Source organism: Hippocampus zosterae, chromosome 13, assembly GCF_025434085.1.
Source record: "Hippocampus zosterae strain Florida chromosome 13, ASM2543408v3, whole genome shotgun sequence".
NCBI classification, from domain to species: Eukaryota; Metazoa; Chordata; class Actinopteri; order Syngnathiformes; family Syngnathidae; genus Hippocampus; species Hippocampus zosterae.
The window spans coordinates 20,038,351-20,060,572 of NC_067463.1; the positions used below are offsets into that span (position 1 = coordinate 20,038,351).

Genomic DNA, 22,222 nt, shown 5'->3' on the forward strand with positions numbered 1-22,222 from the left:
TTTTTGGAATGTAGGAGAAAACATGAAAACTCCGCACAGGAAGGCCGCAGCTGGAATTGAACCCGCACTGTGAGGTTGACGCGTAAACCACTGGATCACCAGGCCGCGTTTTATCAATCTATATGTAAACGCGGGCGGCCCGGTAATCCAGTGGTTAGCACGTCGGCTTCACAGTGCAGAGGTACCGGGTTCGATTCCAGCTCCGGCCTCCCTGTGTGGAGTTTGCATGTTCTCCCCGGGCCTGCGTGGGTTTTCTCCGGGTGCTCCGGTTTCCTCCCACATTCCAAAAACATGCGTGGCAGGCTGATTGAACACTCTAAATTGTCCCTAGGTGTGAGTGTGAGTGCGAATGGTGAGTCGAACGGAGGTTCCAGTACCCGGAAGCCATACGGCTGCATTTGGCCCGTGGGTCGCATGTTTGGGACCACTGATGTAGACTATTTATTTGGTAACAAATGACAACAAAGATTCTGGTTGCAAACTCCTTGTCTTTTGTTTTATTGGAGTGGTCTTGGAACACGCGTTCTACAAAAAATAAACACGACCAGTTGCTCACGCAAGAATTTCCAATCCTTAATATTGAAAAGTTGTATTATTTATGACTGTCCGCCACAAACTATTTTTCGAGCAGATCGTGGAGGAAAAATCACTTTCAACAAACCCCATCTTAAAAAGAATTGCTCTGGACAGTTCAGAGACATTCAGGCTTTTGCTAACTTTTATCTTGAAGGCAATGGCTCAAAATTGGCCCGATCGTCAGTTGGAGCATATCCTGCTTATCAGACAAGATCGGAGTGCACCCAAGATGGTTTCTCTTCTTGGAACAATGTCGGACTCAAGTCATGCTTTTCAAAACGGAGGGTGCATTAAACAGCACGAGTGATTTTAAAAAAAATGTTTTTATGGGAAACCCAGTGTAAACACAGTACCATGAAGCAGAGTGACATAAAAGAACATTACAGGCTGGCATGTTTTCTTTGCTAGTAACTTTTCTATTACCCAAAGTCAATTTATGATTAGTGGTGGGATGGGGGCTGGAGTTGGGTGGGGGTTTGGTTTGCCACATTCTGACAAGTGAATGGCTCCGATCTAAAACGACCCAACCATCAGCCGAGTTAAAGTATGCATGAATGCATTTTATAATTGGTGCGTATGCATTTTCTTCAGCGTAGTCCAAACGGTTTCATTTGTACGAGTTGAGCAGTCTCTATACGGCCACGATGTTGTTCATTTCCCACCTTTGAGTAGTTTTACTGGGGTCACAGTCCGATATGAACACTTTGTGTAGGAGGTCTGAGCGATCTAAACATTTTCCTGAAAAAGAAAAAAAAAAACAGTCACTACTTTACAGCTTCAAAGCTGTTCAGTTTTTCATCTGATTGACTTCAAACTTTGGCTCCAGCAAGAACTGGGACACTAATCAGGGAAAAAATATTGCGCCACCGAGTGGCAATAAGAAATGTTACAATTTAATGTACTCCACCAAGCCTGTTGAACAAATCCCACGAAACAGTTGCCAGTAAAGCCTCAAGACACTGATCATGCTGTTCGCCGAAGATTGTGGTTGATGACTTGACAATGAGTGGTTATTTTACAGTCCAGTTTCTTGCAAATCTAATTCAGAGGAACACGAGAAGGCTGCCCTTTTAGTACCAGCCAATTCTAGACCAAGTCTGACAAGAAGACGTTTAAAACCGTCTTTGGGAGTGAATGAATTAACACCAAATTATCAAAAGCAACAGCTGTTACCCTGGCGTAGGTTGCCACATTAGATATGTTTGAGAAATAATTCTGTTGCTTCATTAAATTCATCCCAAAGAAGTCAAGTACAGTCCATTTCCAGATATTTACCTGTTGGCACATGAGTGAAGCGATGGAGATCCTGAAAGCATAATGAAAAAAGACACAGATCAAAACAGTGGCGCATTCACTCAACAGATGTTTCGTCATCAAATATTGATTAGAAGAAAACAACATGGCCAACTTTAAACCCTTTAAGCATCAGCCATATTTAATTTGGTCTTTAACCACAAGAGTTGAACAGAGAAATACCTGTGTTTATGCTGTAATCATCAAGACTGAGACTAATGATAACAGAAAATTCAACTAGGGCAGGAATCTCAAACACAAATTGCCATATTTTCCGCACTATAGGGCACACCAAAAAGTCTTCCATTTTCTTAAAAGCTCCCAGCGCGCCTTAAAATCCGGTGCACCTTGTGTATGGTCGTTACGGTAATACGTCAACCCCAAGATGGCTCCTTGCTGCAGACATGCTTACAACTTGCTGATGGTTCAGTGAACTGTGTCGCTGCGTTATTAAATAAGTTTTCCCCCAAGGCAGCATATCCTGTACCACCATCATGTGTGAAGTGATATATTATCTGTGTGTGTGGGGGGGCGGGGGGGAACAACACTTGGGAAGCACAGGCTCACTGTAAGAGTCCCATGCGGACAAAAAAATAAAAAAAAAATTAAAGTAGTGTTGAGTGGAGATATGCGCATCTACATTCTGACTACTGCCATGGTACCCTTGAGCTAGGCATCGAAGACCCCACCAACTCAACTCAGGCGGTCACCACTTGTAATTTTTGGGTACAATAACAGATACATTGGTTCAATAAAAACAATATGAAAAGGTTAAGTTCTATTATTTTCCATAAAAATCAATTTTAATGACAATGATGACATATTTATACGTTATGGAGTGGGGTAATTAATGTGTTGGTTTCACCTTGAAATACTTCCATTCAGAGTACTGGTTCTGGCCACAATGTGTGATGATGACAGCTGACTTATCATTTCCTCTTGTCAGACACTGGTCATACTGCATCAGCTGGTTGGCTTCATTGATCCGGAACAGCTATGAGGGGGAAAAAAAGGGGATTTGGTATTGTAATTTTCAGTTCCGGGGGGGGAGAAGGAAAAATAAAAGTGGCACCTGATTTAATCTGTTGATTCTGATGCCTTTGGGACGCGCTGCTTGCTCAGAAAAATTAATCTGATTTTGATGGTCTAAATATTTGTGAAAATGTGAAACTTTGCACACAAGAGGTCCAGCAAAAATATCAATATTGTATTGTATTACTGAACTCTTGCTACAGATTTTAAGTGGCCACAGATGTGGGTCTCAGCACGCGTAAAAACAGTAACATTTTCACACAATTCAGGACTATTAAAAAATAAATAAAAATATATTCACATTAGACGTTTATTGTGCCATTAAAAACTGATTTCAATGTACTGTTACTGCAATTTGGCCATTGCAGTGAGAGCCTGTTATAGCTGCTTTCAGGTACAGTCATACCTCGGTTTTCGACCATAATCCGTTTCAGAAGGCTGTTCGAAAACTGATTTGTTCTAAAACCGAAACCATGCTCTTTAAAAAATATACCGTATATATTTCTTGAAGACGTCTGCTCACAATGGAGCGCTACACGAGGTCTACCCGAGGAAACGTCACTCCCTTGTGTAAGGAAAGCGACAGGGGTCAAGTGGCGCATTCAAGTGAGCTCAGTTTGTTCGAGAACTGATTTTCAGTCGTAATCCGAGGCATAAAAAAACTCGAAATTTTGGCTCGAAAACCGATTTGGTCGAGAACAGAGACGTTCGAAAACCGAGCATTGATTGTATAGTTTTTTTTGTGTGCATTTCTTAAAGAAAGCTGGCATTTTGAACAAAAATTGCTTTGTGGAAAATCCATGTTTTGCCTTCTTTTCTCAAATATTAAACAATGATCATCCACCAACAGGCGCCATTCAATATTTTTGGTCCAGGGTTGGACAAACTATGGGCATAATCTTCGATCTTTGCCTTTGTCACTGACTTATTGATTCCAGAATTAATGCATGCATGCAAATGTGTGACCACGTGTGGATTTAGTTTTCGACAGGGCAGAAATCGAGAGCGACTGAGATGTTATATTTACCTGATTGCCACCCATTCTGTGGCACGGTCCAGTTTCCACATTCCCTCCATTTGTGTGTCCCATACTGTCAATACAGTAACTCGTCTCAAAGCCCCGAATCTTCACACAAACAGACATGCATGCAAATAAGTGTCACTTTATGTTCATTTATGTTGTTTGTTGTGCTGTTTCATTTACGTACCTCTCCCCATTCAACATTTTTTGGGGGCAGAGGATAGTACAACGGAATGTCATAAGCGATTTCCTCCATGAACCATTTGAAGCTCTTGCACCGGTGGTCTTGCCTAAGAAAAAAAAGAGTGAAAGCAAAATAATATCTTTTAATCCATGGCCTCTGAGATTTTGAAAAAGAATCCATTACTCCTTCAGTATCACAATTCCAGAGCTGAAATAGTTACATACAAAGGGGGCTTAACAGTATTCTGGTCGTATTGTGCGCATAATATACAGTCCCCTCCATGAGTATTGTAATGGCAAAGTCAGAATGCCAAATTTTATTTATTTACCGTGCTTGAGCAGAGTGCGCACACACCAGCACGCATAGTAAACAACACTTAGACACCGAGTTTTGCGGACTTCAAAAAAAATAAAAATAAAAATTTTTACGAATCCGCGATGCAGCGAAGCCACGATAAACGAACCCCGGAATAGTGAGCGATCACTGTAATCCAAGAGACCACTGACAAATCCCCAAAATCATTGAAACAATCAAACTCATCTTTATGTTGTTATTTTATGTGTTTCTGATATACCTGAATTGTTTCAGCTCGCTTATGTCTCCATAGGCAAGGTTTAGCGTTTCAGGACGACTGGCGTAGAAGTAGTCCTTGTATTCATCCCACCATACCTCCACAACACGAACATAATTCTGCAAACATGAACACATGTTATTTATATTTGGTTCAAGTAATTTGAACAAACAAAAACAATGTAGAAACATTTACCGTATTTTCCCCACTAAAAGGCGCACTGAATTATGAGGCGCACCTTCAATAAATGGCCGATTTTGTAATTTGTTTTTCATATATTGGACGCACTGGATTATTAAACGCAATCTACAATGCATCCACTCGATGGAGCTATGCTTCTTCTGTTGGACTCGAGAAGCGTTCATGACCGTCTCCAAAAAACGTAAATTAACGATTACTTCAATGACACTACGGAAATTGAAAATAATGCATCAAAACAGAAACTCAAGTGAAGAAATCACAAAATAAATTCTATAGCCCCCTTACAGAATTTATTTTGGCATTTCCTTGAGCATAGCTCTAACAGAACGATCAGATGTTGTTTTGTTGTCTGTTTACGAGGGAGGAAATTTCATCTGTGCATTTGATAAAAATGTTGTACTTGACTTGACATGTCAGTAAAATGTAGGAGACTGGACTGTCTAAGAATTGTTTCTTTATTCCATTGTTGTGTACTGTATTCACAAACGAGTAAATCACAAAATAAATTCTGTCGGGGGGCTATTGAATTAATTTTGAGATTTCCTTGCTTGATTTACTGTTTTGATACATTGTTTTAAATTTTCGTAGTTTAACTGAAGGAATCGTTAATTTACGTTTTTTGGAGGTGGTCATGAACGCCTCTCGAGTCGAACGAAAGAAGAGAAGGCACAGAGACGGACAAAGACGTACCTGTATTTGTTGAGACTGTGAAAACCATTAATAAAGTGTGTGTTTTAAAAAACACCATAACAGCTCTCCTTTTTTCAGAGCTGCAACAAAAAGTTATTTAATAAGGCAGCACCACAGTTCACTGAACCAACAGCAAGGTATATCGTTTGTAAGCATGTCTCCAGCAAGGAGCCATTTTGGGGGTCGACATATTACCGTAATGACCATACTCAATGCACACCGGATTTTAAGGTGCGCTGGTAGCTTTTAAGAAAATGGATGACTTTTGGTGCGCCTTATAGTGCGGAAAATACGGTAATACCGACTTTAACTTCTCCAAATGAGGCGAGGCAAGTTTATTTGTATAGGACATGGACATGACAATGCAAAGTGCTGAACATAAAACACGAAAAGCATAACAGAAAGAGAAACAAAATATTAAGACACTGCAAAAATCACAACAGTAAGTAAGTAGCAAAGCAACCAAATGCTGCTTCATTTTGTTTGGGTCTTGTTCTAGGAACACACCATAGACCTGTCCAAGCCGACCTGCTGGGTCTGGAGTCTTTGTAGGGTACTAATACAGTACATCTTGCATTTATTTTGGTCCAAGGCCATTTAGAGATTCAAAGTCATTCATCAATCTGATGAATTCTTGAACAATCAGTCACTCCATTTTTCAGGTCGGTCCAAGTATACTTCTCCATTTTGCAAAGCGACGCCACCACCGCATCCACTGATTTCACATTACAGTCATACCTCGGTTTTCGAGCGTCTCTGTTCTCGACTAAACCGGTGGTCGACCAGAAAATTCGAGACTTTTACGCCTCGGATTACGACCAAAAATGTGTTTTTCACCAAACTAAGCAAACCTGAATACGCCACTTGACTCCTCTCGGCTTCCTTACACGAGGAACCTCGAGTAATGGGAAACATGGTTTCGGATTTTGAACAAATCTGTTTTCGGACAGCCTTTTGGAACGGATTATGGTTGAAAACCGAGGTAAGATAACCTTTATTAGTCCCACACTGGGGAAATTTGGTATGACTGTATTTGATTTAATTCAAAATTCATCCATCCATTTCCATCAGCGCTTAACTGAACAGGGTCGCCAGGGGTGCTGGAGCTTATACCAGCTGACTTTAGCTAAAATGTCATCGTTTCATTTCATTTAAGTTGGATTGTTGAGTGAAACAAAAACAGAATCCAATGATTTTCCAATCACATTGAACCCATATTTCATTAAATACACTACAAAGACAGGATATTTAATGTTCAAAGGACAAAAGTTGATTGTTTTTGGCAAATAGTCATTTAAGTAGAATATTACGGCTGCAACATGTTCCAAAAAAACTGGGAACAGGTGTGTGCCATGATTATATAGACAGGGATTTTCCTGCATTGCTCAGTCACAAGCAAAAAAAAAAAAAATGGGGCGAGGTTCACCTTTTTGTGAACAACTTGTTGATTCCTTGAAGTATCAATTGCTGTGCAGTTGCTATGCAGTTTCTGGCGGACTTTTATGCTTTGTTCCTTTATTCTCTCATACAGGCGTGATGTCTCACAGTATATAAACTCTGTTTATTCAGTGACACGTTGTCAGTACGTCCTTCTCCCAGTGTCAGCTCTCTTCAGTGTCTTCTGCATCCACTTAAAGACACATACTGATGTGTTGCCCACGCAGCACTGGGCATTTCTGACAACTATTTAATATGCGTAATCCCTTGATAGGCGCACATACTTGGTACCGTTTGTCAAGACTGCGAAGAGAAGGATCGATTAAGCAAAAACTGGGACTACAAGAATGATTGGACTGCACTGACTGCTGCGTCTTGGAAACGTCAACTGGCAGCCTGGACAAATACACATACACTGTAACATCATGTGTGCTATTGTACCTTCAGAGTAGGTGAGGAACCAACATGTGCTGGGGGAGGATTGCCTTGCCAACCTTTAAGTCTGTATATATGCCCAACACGAGAGCACGGGACAAAGAGCAGTTTGCCACCACACTGCCATATCTACAATGACAGTACAATTTGAATAGAAATGTGCAGTTTCTTTGCAAATTGAGCACTCATCAAAACAGTGGCACTATCATACCTTGTATGATATTTCAAAATTTTCTCCTCCCCATATCTGCAATCCGGGGTCATATAGGCCCAGTTCAAAGAAGTAGTCACGCTCTATAGCAAAGAGACCCCCCGCCATGGCTGGAGACCTTTGAATTGAGACCCACAGGGAAAAAAAATGAATATATGAATAACTTTGTAACAGTCCTCAAGCTTGTGAAACATTACCCAAATTTAACACACATACACACACATACACACACACACACACACAAACAAAACAACAAAAATAAATATCTGACCTAAAATAACAGAGAAAAGTATTGTAAAAAGAAACCAGAAATAAATATAATGTATGGTTGAAAAGATTTTCAAAATGGTAAAGGAAGTGAGGAACGGTGACCGGATGGAGACAGACTCAACACCAACCTCCATTTATGTACTGTTCTATTAAATCATGCCAGTATTTCTGTATATGCTCCAGTCTCCAAAAGAAAAACACAATAGACAAAGTGACAACCGTGTCCTCAATTTGTTAATGTATCATGATACAGTAAGAGGCACTGACACGTGATAAATCAACATAGTAAGTCTCGACATACAATCCATTCCAAATGGGTTGGAACAGCTAGGTAAATTTCTGAAGGCAGTCGGGTTTCAGATCAAATTCTTCCAGGTTTTATTTCATGCATTTACATCTAGATGAGTTACACTTAGGACAGAGCACCTTTTGTTTCAAGGCATCCACTTTTCAAGTGAGCAAAAGTACTGGAACGGACATTATTTAATTAGCTTAAAGTGAACATTTAATATTTGTGTTATAACCATTACTTGCAATCACTGAATAGCATATTATCCATTGACTTCAGTTTCATTCTTCATTTGAAATGCTTTTTGAAGCCTTTACTGCAGCTTCGTTCAGTTCTTTGTTTTTGTACTCGGTATCTTCTTGAAAAGGTGAAATGCTCTGTTGGATAAGGCCTGCTGACGGACCAGTCTAAGAGTATCCACTTTTAACTCCTGATGATGGTGTTGTGTACGGTGTACGTAAATGTTCCAGTATGCCCGTGACCCTTGTGAGGACAAGCGGATTAGAAAATGGATGGATGGATGGATGGACATACCGTAGTTAAAGCAATGAGGCAGCAATCTGTCTGCTGAATATATTAATAGGTTTTAAAAAAAAATTGAATGTTGGACTTTGTAAAACGCTTGAGGCACAGAATGGTGTCGATAAAGTGTCATACCAGTCCTGTATTTTCCATTTATAATTTTGGTTACATTTTATATAATGTCCGTGAAATATATATTCCCTCCCAGAAATATATTATAAAAGGAACATACAGTACTTTGTCAATACATTATAATACAATGCATCATGTGCAAATAAAGCACATACGGGGAGAACATGCAAACTCCACACAGGAAGACCAGAATCGAACCCTGCACCTCTGCACTGCGAGGCCAACACACTAAACAGTCGTCCACCGAGCCGCCCTACTCGCACGCACACACACACATATATATGTATATATATAAAATTTGTTTAGGTTTGTTTTTCAAAGTGCTACCCTGGTTGCACAATAGTGTTTCCTACAACTAATTTTTCCTGGACAAGACACTCCAGGCTTGTTACCAACACCCTTTGTTTACCTTCTCTATTTGTATTGTTCTTATTTGATTCTAAAAGTTTACTTTTAGTGTTTACTAAAAATAACGGGCTGTAAAATTCAAACATGCTTGGCATTTTGCTACTTTTCTTCATGTTATATTAATGTTTTTTTTTTCTGATACACAGTGAAATTATTCAGGTATTGGTTTTCAGTACCTATATGGCTCAGTATGAGTTTTTCTTCGTTGTTTTTCCCTGTCGTTCAGAGGAACTCTCTTCCACAGCATGCTCCAGTCCCAGGCTCCTCTTGCAAAGCCGTCTGCATCTCCTCCACCCTGGGTCTCAATGGTGAACATCTCTCCATGGATAGTGTCGATCAAAGGAACAGTAGACACCGTTCTTTTAGAATGGGAGTGAAATCACAAGAATCGGCATTCATTCAAGACACATCGGGGAAAGGGGTTGGTGACCAATACAAACAGACAAGAGTGGAAAATGGGATAGGGTTTGTCAAGAAAAGAGCATGAGACAATAAAGGTGGAATAAAAGAATGGGAGATGGAGACACAAAGAGACAACAATGAACATTAGTTAGCAGTATGCCATCTGCAATGCGCGTACCTATAGGGCTCAGAAGTACGTTTTCTTTGCGCTTTCTCTGGTTTAATGGTTGTCTCTTCCAGAGCAGGCTCCAGTCCCATGCCGCTCGAGCCAGACCGTCCTCATCTCCACCATGTTGGGGTTCCATACTATACTCATAACCATCTATATAGTCTATGAGTGACATACCGTCCTAAGTACACAAAAACAACCCTCTGTCGGCATGTTTCATAGCTGAATATACAGAATACAGTTGAAATCACAAGTTTACATACAATATAAAATAACACCCCCAACCCCTTCAATGTCCTGCATGAAATCGGACCAAAGTGTTCCTGTTAAAGGATAATTCTTTCAATTTGCACATGAAGACGAAAGACAAACTAGTTTCCAGCACCTTCCCGCCTTCGAAGGGATGTAGATCAAAGAAAAAGGAAATGACCAAGTCTTCATTTTGTGGAGAAAGTATTCTTCCCACCAACTCACAATTTCCTGACTCAAGGTCAGCAGCACCCCATCTTCAATGTACACACTGTTAATGGTGCACTGCTTCCTCCTCGTGAGACTCCAGATGGTGGACCAGAATTTCCTCAAACAAGTCCATGGCCTCACCGAACTCCTCCCACGCTCCAGTTTTTGACACATTGACCGCTATAGGTACATTCCAGCTGGTATCAGTCAACTGCCTCCGGAATTACACAGGCCAAAAAGGACAGATACGACTTTTTCTTCAGCTTGACGACGTACCTTACTACCGGTGTCCACTAGTGGGTTCAGAGATTGCCGCAACAACAGGCACTGACCACTTTTTTTTTTCTTTTAAGGGGCTTCTGTTGTGTAATGTATGTGATAATACCAGTAGATCAAACTATTATATGGCTTCACAGTCATCATGGCATAAGGTCAGAGTCTCTTTGTATTCATCCTGTCGCATTGTTTACAAATGTGTGGATCATCTCCACAGTCTCACTAGTCCACCTCTTTGATGTTTACAGATCTTCAGCCTCTGTAAACCTGGAACACAATCTTCAACCTCTGTCTGTATGTGATTAGGTGAACTAAAAGGCAAAGACTGAAGTGGGGCAGCGTACAGTAGGCTCCATTAACCTTATTGTAGAAGTGATGTAACGCGTTATCCTCTCTGTAAGGGCATGAAATGAACTGTCTCTACTTAAGTATTTCATGGCTTGAATTCCCCTTGCTAAAATTGCCAAATACAATTACCAGGGAGTCCAGGGAAGTCTGCTCCACATCCAAAATTTACTCTCCAAGTGCGAGCTGAACCTCATGTGCATCCGCCTCAGGTGGGCCATGGACAGTGGCCACATTGAATGATGTAAAATCATGCGTACTATTATGCATCCTATCTATTATCCTTGCAATATGTTGATGACTTTTCCAGAAATGTGTTTAAAAAAAAAGAAACAGAGAGATAGAGGCAATATAAATCCCTGCAATGTAATTTAAAGAGGTTCATTGACTTTTTTTTAATCACCATATCACTGTTACCTGTCCTCTGAAATTGGAGCAACCAACGGAGCATACCAGTTGATTCCAACCTCACAGTGAGCATCCAAGTATATTAGCACCTAAAAAAAACACAAAAACTTAGGTATTTTTATTTATTCATAATGTGAAACCAGAAATTAATTAACTCTCTTTGTTCTAAAATGTCAAATCTGTTGGTATAGCAATATTCCCAATAAATACCTGCCCCTTTGTGGCCTTCTTGGCTCCAATACTTCGTGCCTGGATGAGACCCTCTCTCTTTTCATTTCTGTAAAGTTTCACCAGACCATTCCACTGCTTGATGTAAATCTCCAAACGTTCCTTCAAGTGGACTTCAAAAAGAGTTTCATCATCATTATACCGTTAAAAAAAAATATATATATATATATATATATATATATATAAAAACAATATTTTTCTCTGCTCTTGCCTCGCAATGAGATTCACTACAACGAAAACAAGCCTTCCGTAAAAGTCGAATTCAACCTCATCATGCCACAGCGACCTCTACTGCTTTGTTCGGAAATGGCAACAGCAATCATCACACTGGTTTACACATGCGCAGTCGTCCAGGAAGTATTTGTTATTGTTAGTTTCAGATGCAGCACGAATGTTGGATTGCTAAAATGACTATGAAACAGACCTTTGCAGACCAAGGAGTAAAGAAAAGCATTCACGCTTGAAGACAGGATAAAAGTAACAAAAATGAAAGATGGAGGAAGCAAAGTAAAAGACATTATGCAAGAAATTGATGTAAGTGAAAGTGAATGCTGATCGTAAATTTAGCAATTTCTTCCCCGTTTTTTCTTGCTACACTGGCTATATGAAGTGTCAAATAAGTGTATGCTCATATTTCTGCACTATGTATTGGAATCAAAATAAAGAGTACACACATACGTTTTGTGTGTGTTTGTATGTTTACATCCGAGATAAAATTTGCTACAGTGAAAAGCCCTCTGTTGTGAAAAATTTCTTGCTGCAAACATGATTTCGTTATAGAAGAGTTTCACTGTAGTAGACAGCAATCACATAAAAACAAATTTTTTCAAAGCAATACAAGATCAGGAAACCTACCTTTGTTGCTAAAGTCATCTATCATGACAATTTCAGCCAAGTATTTCCTGGGAGTTCTCTTGATGACACTGTGGATTGTTCTCATTAAGGTAGACCAGCCTTCATTATGGAAGACTATCACCACACTGGAGGTCAGCAGTCTCTCATCATAATGCCAGTACTTGCACCTGTGTTAGTAGCAAAGAATCTCAATATTATTTGATGTTTGTGTTTGTAGGTTTGTTCATAAATAAGTGAAAGCAAACATTATTATTATCAATAAATACCAAGTTGTGTTAGCAAGCAAATCAGTGAGCAATATCTTGACCTTTTCCAAAGAGGCTCCATAGATAGATGGGGATCGATGAGTACCAAGACCAGATATCTGTATTGAGTCAATACCTTATTTCAGGATAAGGGACAAGATCGTTGGCTCGCAAAGGCTGACGATACCAGTCACTAATAGCAGTGACTGGTACCCTCTTGTGGCCATTCTACTGTCAGGAACTAAATGGCATGTATGGCTAACAATGTATTTTAGAATTCCATATATTTCCATCCTTCCCATATGGCCATTAACAAGCAATTTCTGTAACAATATGGAGGTTTATAAGCAGGGGTGAACATAAAAAAATGGCCGTGTTTCTCAAGTCAGCAACAGAGGTTGTTGCTTACCCCCCACAACCTCATGGATCAACTTAAGGTACTCCTGGGCATTTTTTATATGTGCCGATAGGTCATTTAATAAAACTCAATTAACTTTTCTTTTCAATTCAGATTTTTTATTTCATAAATGCAACATTATAAATGTACCAGGGCTGCAATACACAATGGCAGTTCATTTTATAAAAATATATTAAATTCATGTTTAACAGAATTGGGTTGCACGGCCCGTTCAAAAAATGTATTTCCCACCTCTGACTTGCAGTATGGGAACCTGTGATCGAGTGTTCTCACAAAGGCTGCCGATACCAATCACGGATACCAGTCACCGGCACAACTGAACTCAACTGCATTTATAGTGTACTTTGAAAACAACCACCACTGCTTACAAAGTGCTGCACATGGAGCAAAAAATAAATCACAAACACGAACCCCGGTTCAGCCTCAACTTGCGTTTACACGGCAGTTTCTGCGGCCGTGCAATACGATAGTAATAATACGGAAATAAAATATGTGCATGCTGAAAGTGCAATCCCTATTCTCCGCCTTGTTTGTGGCATATCCAAAAAAAATGGTTTAGACTTCTCCAGACAAATCAACGCTGCGGTCTATCAGACACCGTAAAAGGATGAGAGAGAGAAAGGAAAGATGACGGAAGTACAACAGAGCATGAACGCAACACATTCAATACCCTTATGTAATCAATTCTTCTCACGCCTCATAGCGAGTCTACCCCAGTAGTGTTCACACGTCCAATTTTATATCGGTGCTGCCCCACAAACGAGCATTTATTCCGGAGTAAATTTTTAAACCACCTCCTTGAGCAGGGTAAAATTTGCTCCGGTTTAAGCCGTTTTCAGGAGCTACACCGGTGTAACTTTGTACGTGTGAAACGCTCTATGGAGGCAGCCTCTGTGCTGCACCGGAGTAAAAGTTGTCATGTGAAAACCCCTCAAGATGTTATGTTCATTCAAGAAAAATGTTAACTGGATGTACACGACTTTTCCTAATTTTTTAAAATAAAGGCATTTTGGAAATGTGTCTGAAATTTGACAAGACATCTTGATCAAGGCTAGGTTTATTGAGCAAGGGTTGCAACCTAGCATGTTTAAATTGTTAGGTAAATACACCAGAAGATAAGTTGTGTTTGGTAAAGGCCAAGCCCAATTTGGGAGAACCTCCTTAACAGAAACGGAGTCATAAAGGGAGCCAGATGGCTTGGTCTGGCAAACCACATCCTCTAAAAAGGGAAGCAGTCCCAAAAGAATATAACACAACTGAACAAGGGACATGGAGAAAGGGTTCAAGTGTGGTGGATTGCAACAAGAGTCCTGTTAGAAACCTTATCAATGAAGGCCAATGTCGCACAGGCATTTGGGGGTGCGGGATACGCACCCAAACGTTTTGATGTGCCCAAATTAAAACTTTAAAAATGATACAATTTTGCTCATAGATCCCTCTAACAGGTCTGTACGTACAAAGACGAGGTGCAGAGACTGTTCACGTTGGTCAGTGCCTTAGCCAATCAAGATGCAGAACGCAATTCACCATTTAAAAGCATATAAAAAACTGCACTAAAAAAAAAAATCTGTGAAACAGCGAAGCCGCAATAGAGCGAGGGATCACTGTATTGACTGATTTATCAAGGGGGGGGCCACGTAGTCAACTAGTTAGCACGTCGGCCTCACAGTGCAGAGGTGCAGGGTTCGATTACGGCTCCGGCCTTCCTGTGTGGAGGTTGCTTGTTCGCCCGGTGACTGCGTGGGTTTTCTCTGGGTACTCCAATTTCCTCCCACATTCCAAAAACATGAATCCTCTAAATTGTCCCGAGGTGTGAACATGAGCATGCCCCACGAACCTTGTTAGGATAGGTGGATCAGAAAATGGATGCATTGATAAATTTGCAAATCACCGCTGTTCTTACTTGTGTTTTACACAACGTCCTTCATTGGAATTTGAGTAACAGTCATAGTTGTAGTAGTGCAGAATAAAACAGTATAATGAGTAGAAGTACTTACTCTTCATGGCGTATATCTTTAATGGTCCTGTCCAGCGATATCATGTCACTGGCAACCATGTTGAAACCAAACTCTTTGATGGATGCATGGACTGCATCTTTGTATTCTGGGCCCAGAACAAGTGGCTTGGCTCCCTCTCCTGGGCCACCCGGGACCCCTGGTGGCTCAGCGTCTTTAGGTTCAAAGTTTCCAAGAACTCCTTTTTTAAGGATGGGGGCATTGTAATTGTGAAAGTGGGGTGTGAACGTTGCATACTGTTGCTGGATGGCCTGATTCTGACTGGGATGCTGCTTGGGGACTTGCACATGTTGCCCCCCTCCTGGAGATGAAACCAGAAAACAAAATATGTCATATTATAAGACAAAACTCAAACATTCAGGTAGAGAAAGCAATACAGAACTTAGTAGCAAAACTGTTTAGGGGTGAGCAATATAGATTTGAAAATATTTTCAGGAAATGATTAATAATGCGATACACAAAAAAATCTTTTTTTGTGTATCTTGTGTATTTTGTGTATTTTTTGTGAGAGACCTCACAAACCCTACCGCCAAATTCTTCAGCAAACGTGCAAGCAAAATGTCATACCAAACGGATTCTAGAATTCTCTCAAGTGACGAAGTGTATGGCAATGTTGTAGGAGTCATGTTGAGGAACTACGTTTGCCAAGTTTGTCTCCTTCAGGTATCCGTAGCAGAAAGATGGTTGCGAAACATGGCAGCCTGCTGGAAGGCAGGCGCAGCTATACTATACTGTATATTTCGCGATTACTTCACCTGCAATTACATTTAAAAAAAATAAGAAGACGGTGTGATGAGCATATTATTGAAATTAATTATGGGTTTTTGAAATAACCGAGAAATCAACTTGTTCACGCACTGTCCCTTTAACATTTTAATTTAAAAAAGTTAACTTGTAAAAATTAATGTGATATTTAAAAAAGAAAAACATTTAATTGCCGTTTGTCTTTCCAACAATGCGGAACCTTTGACAGCGCATGATATTGCCCACACATCAGAGTTTGGATCGTAAGCAAATTCATTTTCTCTCTTTTTTTTCCCTTTTTCTTGACTGGTACTCATAAGAGGGATCACAAGTCCTACTCTGGCATCCCTTCAACGGCTACTTTCTATTGTTTTTGTTATTATTGCTTTATTGGTTGTTGTTGTATGTATGATTTTTTTCTCCATGTACAGCACGTTGTATACAGTGGTAGTTGTTTTAAAGTGCTCTATAAATACAGTTGAGTTTTTTATTTAATCAAGTCACAACTCAAAAATAAAGTATTTAAAAATACTGGGGGAAAAATGCCAATGAGGGGCCTAAAATTAAATAGAATTTGCGATGTATGAACAATTATTTGAATTATTTTGAAAACAGCAGAATAAACCTCTTAAATATGGACCTAGAAATGAATTAACAGTATGCCAGGGCGAATTGCAGAGGTCTTGAAAAAGAAGGGTCGGCCTTGCAAATATTGACTCAATGCATAAAACTGATGTAATAGTCACAGACGAAATGCTCATTAGTATAGATCAGTTTTTCATTGTGGCGTCTTACAAAAAGTTCTAAAAATATTGACGCGAGTATTTGTGAAATCCAAAACAGAAGTCCTTCTCAAAACCTTTGTCCATGACTGTGCGTGTGTGTGTGTGTGTGTGCGCATGCCACACACACACAAACACACAGATATATAGTGGGTGTATGCATATTATATGCACACATACATACATATAAATACACAGTCAAACCTTGGTTTTTGAACGTCTCTGTTCTTGACCAAATCGGTTTTCGACCAGAAAATGCTAAATTTTGACGCCTCGAATTATGACCGAAAACCGATTTTCGACCAAACTGAGCAAACCCGAATACGCCACTTGACTCCACTCGGCTTCCTTACACGAGGAAGTGATGCTTCCTCGTGTAGCATTCATTGTGAGCAGACGTGTTTGTTGTGATTGACGCAAAACTGACTGTTTTTATGTTATCTCTGCATAGTGTATCAGCCCCTAATCATGGGCTAAAAAAAAAATAGCTTCAGATTTCGAACAAATCGCTTTTTGAACAGCCTTCTGCAACGGAATATGGTCAAAAACCGAGGTATGACTGTACATACATACATATATGACAGACAGACAGACAGACAGACAAAATTGAGATTATCTCACCCGGCTTCAGTACGATTGAGTTGAGGTCAACTTCAATACCTTCCACATGTGGCCAGGGGACAATAGGCTTAAAATGGTCTGCTGGGTCTCCTTGAGGAAGCAATCCATCATCCTGTTGTAGATGGATATGAATTCCATATTTAACTTTTGATTCATATTCACATACAGTATATCAGTCAGTCTTCATACCTCTGTTGAAATTGTCAAAGTTCTTGTCGTGCAAAAAAATGTGAATGTGAAAAATCATTTCAGAAGGTTTTCCACCATTACTGTGACCTATAGAAATTATAACTCAATAAAGGGCACCTGAATGTTGTGATCCTCACTAGGGTCGCGGGGGGTGCTGGAGCCTATCCCAGCCGTCTTCGGGCAGTAGGCGGGGGACACCCTGAATCAGTTGCCACCAATCGCAGGGCACACAGAGACGAACAACCATTCGCACTCACACTCACACCTAGGGACAATTTAGAGTGTTCAATCAGCCTGGCACGCATGTTTTTGGAATGTGGGAGGAAACCGGAGTACCCGGAGAAAACCCACGCAGGCCCGGGGAGAACATGCAAACTCCACACAGGGAGGCCGGAGCTGGAATCGAACCCGTTACCTCTGCACTGTGAAGCTGACGCGCTAACCACTGGACTACCGGGCCGCCCAATACACTACAAACACAAGATATTTAATGTTCTAACAGATAAATATTATTATGGTTTCAGCAAATAATCATTAAATTAGACTTATGGCTGAAACAATTTCCAAAAAGCTGGGACCGGGTCATGTTTACCACTATGTTACGTCAGTTTTTCTTTTAACAAGATTACATTAATGACTTGGAACTGAGGACACACACAAATTATTGAGGTTTTGGAGGTGGAATTCTTTCCCATTCTTCCTTGATGTACAGTTTCAGCTGTTCAACATTCTGTCGTTTCCCATTGTCGTATTTTACACTTCATCATACACCACACATTTTCAACGGGAGACAGGTCTGGAATGCAGCCTGGCCAGTCTATTACCTGCAGTCTTTTGTGATCAAGTCACACTCTTGTAACGTACAGAATGTGGTTTGACATTGTCTGAAATAAGGAGGTGTGTCCATGAATAAGACAGCACTGGATGGCAGCACATTTATATATATAACAGTATGTCACTGAGACAAACCCAACACAGCAGACGCTATCAAGGACATGTGAATACTTTATTCTTTACACATTTAATAATATTCTCCTTAGTTTGTAAGGTGTAGGAAGGGATTAAATTTAGATTTTATATGCACATAGGTCAATGGTTTAAAAATTATTTTCTTTATAAATCTTGTTTAATTTTCAAGTGCATTACTATCGATCCATTTTTCGAACCGCTTAATCCTCACTAGGGTCGCGGGGGGTGCTGGAGCCTATCACAGCCGTCTTGGAGCAGTAGGCGGGGGATACCCTGAACCAGTTGCCAGCCAATCGCAGGACACACAGAGACGAACAACCATGCACGCTCACACTCACACCTAGGCACAATTTGGAGTGTTCAATCAGCCTGCCATGCATGTTTTTGGAATGCGGGAGGAAACCGGAGCACCCGGAGAAAACCCACGCAGCTCCGGGGAGAACATGCAAACTCCACACAGGGAGGCCGGAGCTGGAATTGAACCTGGTACCTCTGCACTGTGAAGCCAACGTGCTAACCATTGGACTACCGGGCCGCCCCGTGCATTAATATATTTTCTTCAATCCCTTGAACATAATAATTGTGTTGAATGATGACTGATTTCTCTTTCCTTTTACTATTTTACTTACCTTACTTTCTGTCAATTTATTACTGTATATGTTTTTATGTTCAATAAACAAACAAACAAACAATACCAATTACTTGTTAAAGTTTTGTGCCATTGTGCAATCAGTGGGATCAGTTGCAACGCATATATGTGAATGATAAAAGTAAATTGCACATTTGTCTAAGGGAAAAATAGGGCAAAAAATATAAAAGGAAATTCAGAAATGATAAAAAAAATGCATGAGTAATCACGATTAATTTTTAGCGAATTTGAGTTAATTATGACAGTTGCATTTTTAATTAGATTAAATATTTTAATCGTTTGACGGCTCAAATATATATATATATATATATCAGAATCATCTTTATTGGCCAAGTATGTAGAACACACAAGGAATTTGTCTCCGGTATAACACGCTGCATTAGTATCATCGTAAACAACAAAATCATTGAACCATTTTAGTGTGCATATACATACAGACATAGATAGATAGATAGATAGATAGATAGATAGATAGATAGATAGATAGATAGATAGATAGATAGATAGATAGATAGATAGATAGATAGATAGATAGATAGATAGATAGATAGATAGATAGATAGATAGATAGATAGATAGATAGATAGATTTCACTTATGAGGTGTTTTTTTTTCTAAAAATTGGCTAGACACGCCTATGGTTGAAAGCAATTTTAAAAAGGCAAACGTAATTTTAAAATAAATAAAAGGGGGTGGGTTATTTGATCATAAGTGGTCTCATATTAGCCACTGACGTCACATCAGGATGTTCGCCAACTTCCACACGATTGTTAAATAAATATGACGCATCACAAATTACAATTGAAGCCCGCTACGCATTCGTGTCACATTATTGGGAAAGGCATGCTGTCAAGACATAAATCTATGAAGGTCTATCAAGATGAACTTCGACGGTTTCACTGAGAAGTGTAGTTCAGAGGTGTCCAAACTCGGTTGTTCTCCATCTCTCCCTGCTGCATCACACCTGATTCAAATAATCTGGATAGCCATCTTGCTTCGTCGGAGCTTACTGATGAGCTGATCCTTCGAATCAGGTGTGCTTCGGCAGGGAGAGATAGAAAACAAGCAGGGCATTGGCCCTTCAGAACAGAGCTTGGACACCCCTTGTGTATAGCTGCTGAATGGATTTGAGTGTCAATTCATTTACTCACCCGTGCTCCAAAGTGATTCCCGGCGCTCAGTTTGGTTAATGAAGACCACAACACCGCTAATACAAGAAACGTAAGAATGAGAAGTAAACCCCGTAAAATAAATCCCAATTTAAATCTCATGTTGGAAGACCTTCCTGTCGAGCCGAGAATCGAGCACCTTTACACAAGACTATACGATGCTAATGTTTGTAGGTAGGTACTGGCCAAGTCTCATTTTCTTTAATTGTTAGGTATTACATCTTCAAACCTTGCCCTTTGGTATACATGTTAGCTCCTCCCACCAAAGATACAGGTTGTGTCCGAATGTGCACACTATTTCCTCAACGGCACACTATTAAGGGTTACGCCATTTTGGTGCTGCGTCCGAATAGTCAAGTCACGTGCACCCTTATGCTGCATTCGCGGAAACTACCTGTATAACGCTGCTTTGACAATGGGAGGTCGGAGTTTTAAAATCGGGGGAAAAAAACGACCGACTGCAATGTGATGTCTTTCTGAAATGGCGACCCCCATCGAGACACAGACCGTGAATGGCAAAATGTAATTTACAATGTTATAAACGTATGTGATGCTTTATTTAGTTATTATTACATCAACCAAGTTTTTCGTAATTAAATCACGTAACACAACGTGATTTGTACCGAATACGTGAAGACATGCGGTTAATACCCTCCCTGGAGTTATTTGGCGAAACGAATGGAATTGTTTGAATATATTCCCTTTTTTTAGAAATTGGGGAAATTATGAAAAAAGGTTTCCTGGCGGTCAGAATGTGTTGTGATGAACCACAACAACAAACAATTTATCGGAATCAGACATCGTTGTTGTTGACATTCGCCCCGAAGGCTTTTAGGTCGGAACTGGGACAATCCGCTGGAATTTACCGATTCCCCACCTTCCGTCAATGCAGCATTATCTCCCAACCACTCATTGACTTCGGGCCCATCCCAACGCCCACACAACTTAAGTTCTCACGGTCCTTGTACTATGAGTGCATGTAATGTTCCAAAGTGCCGGTACAAGTGTACGAAAATTGCACAACTGGGGCAGTGTTCCATCATCGGCTTACGCGTGGCGGCAACGGTTGTTGTTCTGGCAATTTTGCTGCTTAAAATTTTATTAAAACTGAAGTAAAGTCGTAATAAAGTACAAAGCTAGGATCGGGCTTCCAGTCAAAGCCGCTGCACGATTTGGGGCGCATGCGCAGAAGCTCGCTGAAACGTTGGCCCAAATACAAAGGTTTCCTTAAAACGTCGATGGAAATTAATTGTTTGAATTAATATTTACTCTTGAGAATATAGTTTTAGCTACAGGCAAGCAATTTTCAACTGCACCAACCCCCGTACTCGCTGGACACCAGCAGTAAGGGATGCCGGCAAGCTGAAGAAGGAGTCTTATCAGGCCTTTATGGCCAGTGGGACCCCAGAGGCAGCTATCGGGTATCGACTGGCCAAGCAGCTTTGTTGGTCGCCGAGGCAAAAACCCGAGCGTGGGAAGGGTTTGGTGAGGCCATGGAAATTCTGGTCCACCATCCGACGTCTCAGGAGGGGGAAGCAGTGCACCACTAACACTGTACAGTGGGGATGGGATGCTGCTGACTTCGACTTGAGACATTGTGAACCGGTGGGCAGAGTACTTCGAAGACATCCTCAACTCCACCAACACACCTTCCTTGGAGGAAGCAGAGTCTGAGGACCCTGAGGTGGGCTCTCCTATCTCTGTGGTTGAAGTCACCGATGTGGTTAAAAAGCTCCTCTGTGGCAAGGCCCCAAGGGTGGATGAGATCCGTCCGGAGTTCCTCAAGGCTCTGGATGGATCGGAGCCCCGATGAGGATTTGGAACTGGGAGTCGCGGCTTGGAGTTTGAAGTGGATTACGTGGGACAGGAGAAGTGAACTAATCTCTTTTCGTCACTGGACGCTGCAGCTTTGTGTTTGCTTTCAAAACTTAGCTTGTAGCAGACGTGTGCACATTTTCAGCATGATGTCTCTGACCCACTGGTGAAAGGACACTTTGATCCTCTCCTC

The 22,222-nt window shown here is 40.6% G+C and overlaps 1 protein-coding gene across 1 annotated transcript; it reads right to left on the reverse strand.

Moving 5' to 3' along the window:
- Window positions 1-468: 468 nt before the first annotated feature.
- galnt7 (UDP-N-acetyl-alpha-D-galactosamine: polypeptide N-acetylgalactosaminyltransferase 7) lies at window positions 469-20,587 on the reverse strand. Its single transcript, XM_052083781.1, has 15 exons — window positions 20,197-20,587; window positions 17,240-17,351; window positions 15,075-15,393; window positions 12,415-12,581; window positions 11,542-11,672; window positions 11,341-11,420; window positions 9,449-9,631; window positions 7,652-7,769; window positions 7,447-7,569; window positions 4,681-4,796; window positions 4,110-4,212; window positions 3,929-4,027; window positions 2,735-2,863; window positions 1,852-1,882; window positions 469-1,314 (listed from the first exon to the last, which is right to left on the reverse strand). The coding sequence occupies exons 1-15, from the start codon at window positions 20,314-20,316 to the stop codon at window positions 1,208-1,210; spliced, it is 1,938 nt and encodes a 645-aa protein (XP_051939741.1). The 5' UTR covers window positions 20,317-20,587; the 3' UTR covers window positions 469-1,207.
- Window positions 20,588-22,222: the final 1,635 nt, after the last annotated feature.

Coding starts and splice junctions, on each gene's coding strand:
- galnt7 (XM_052083781.1), bottom strand. CDS start 20,316: ATGAGATTTAAATTGGGATTTATTTTACGGGGTTTACTTCTCATTCTT. Junction 12,582..15,074: donor AAAGATATACGCCATGAAGA/GTAAGTACTTCT, acceptor CTACTAACACAG/GTGCAAGTACTGGCATTATG. Junction 7,770..9,448: donor ACTCATACTGAGCCATATAG/GTACTGAAAACC, acceptor CTCAATTCAAAG/GTCTCCAGCCATGGCGGGGG.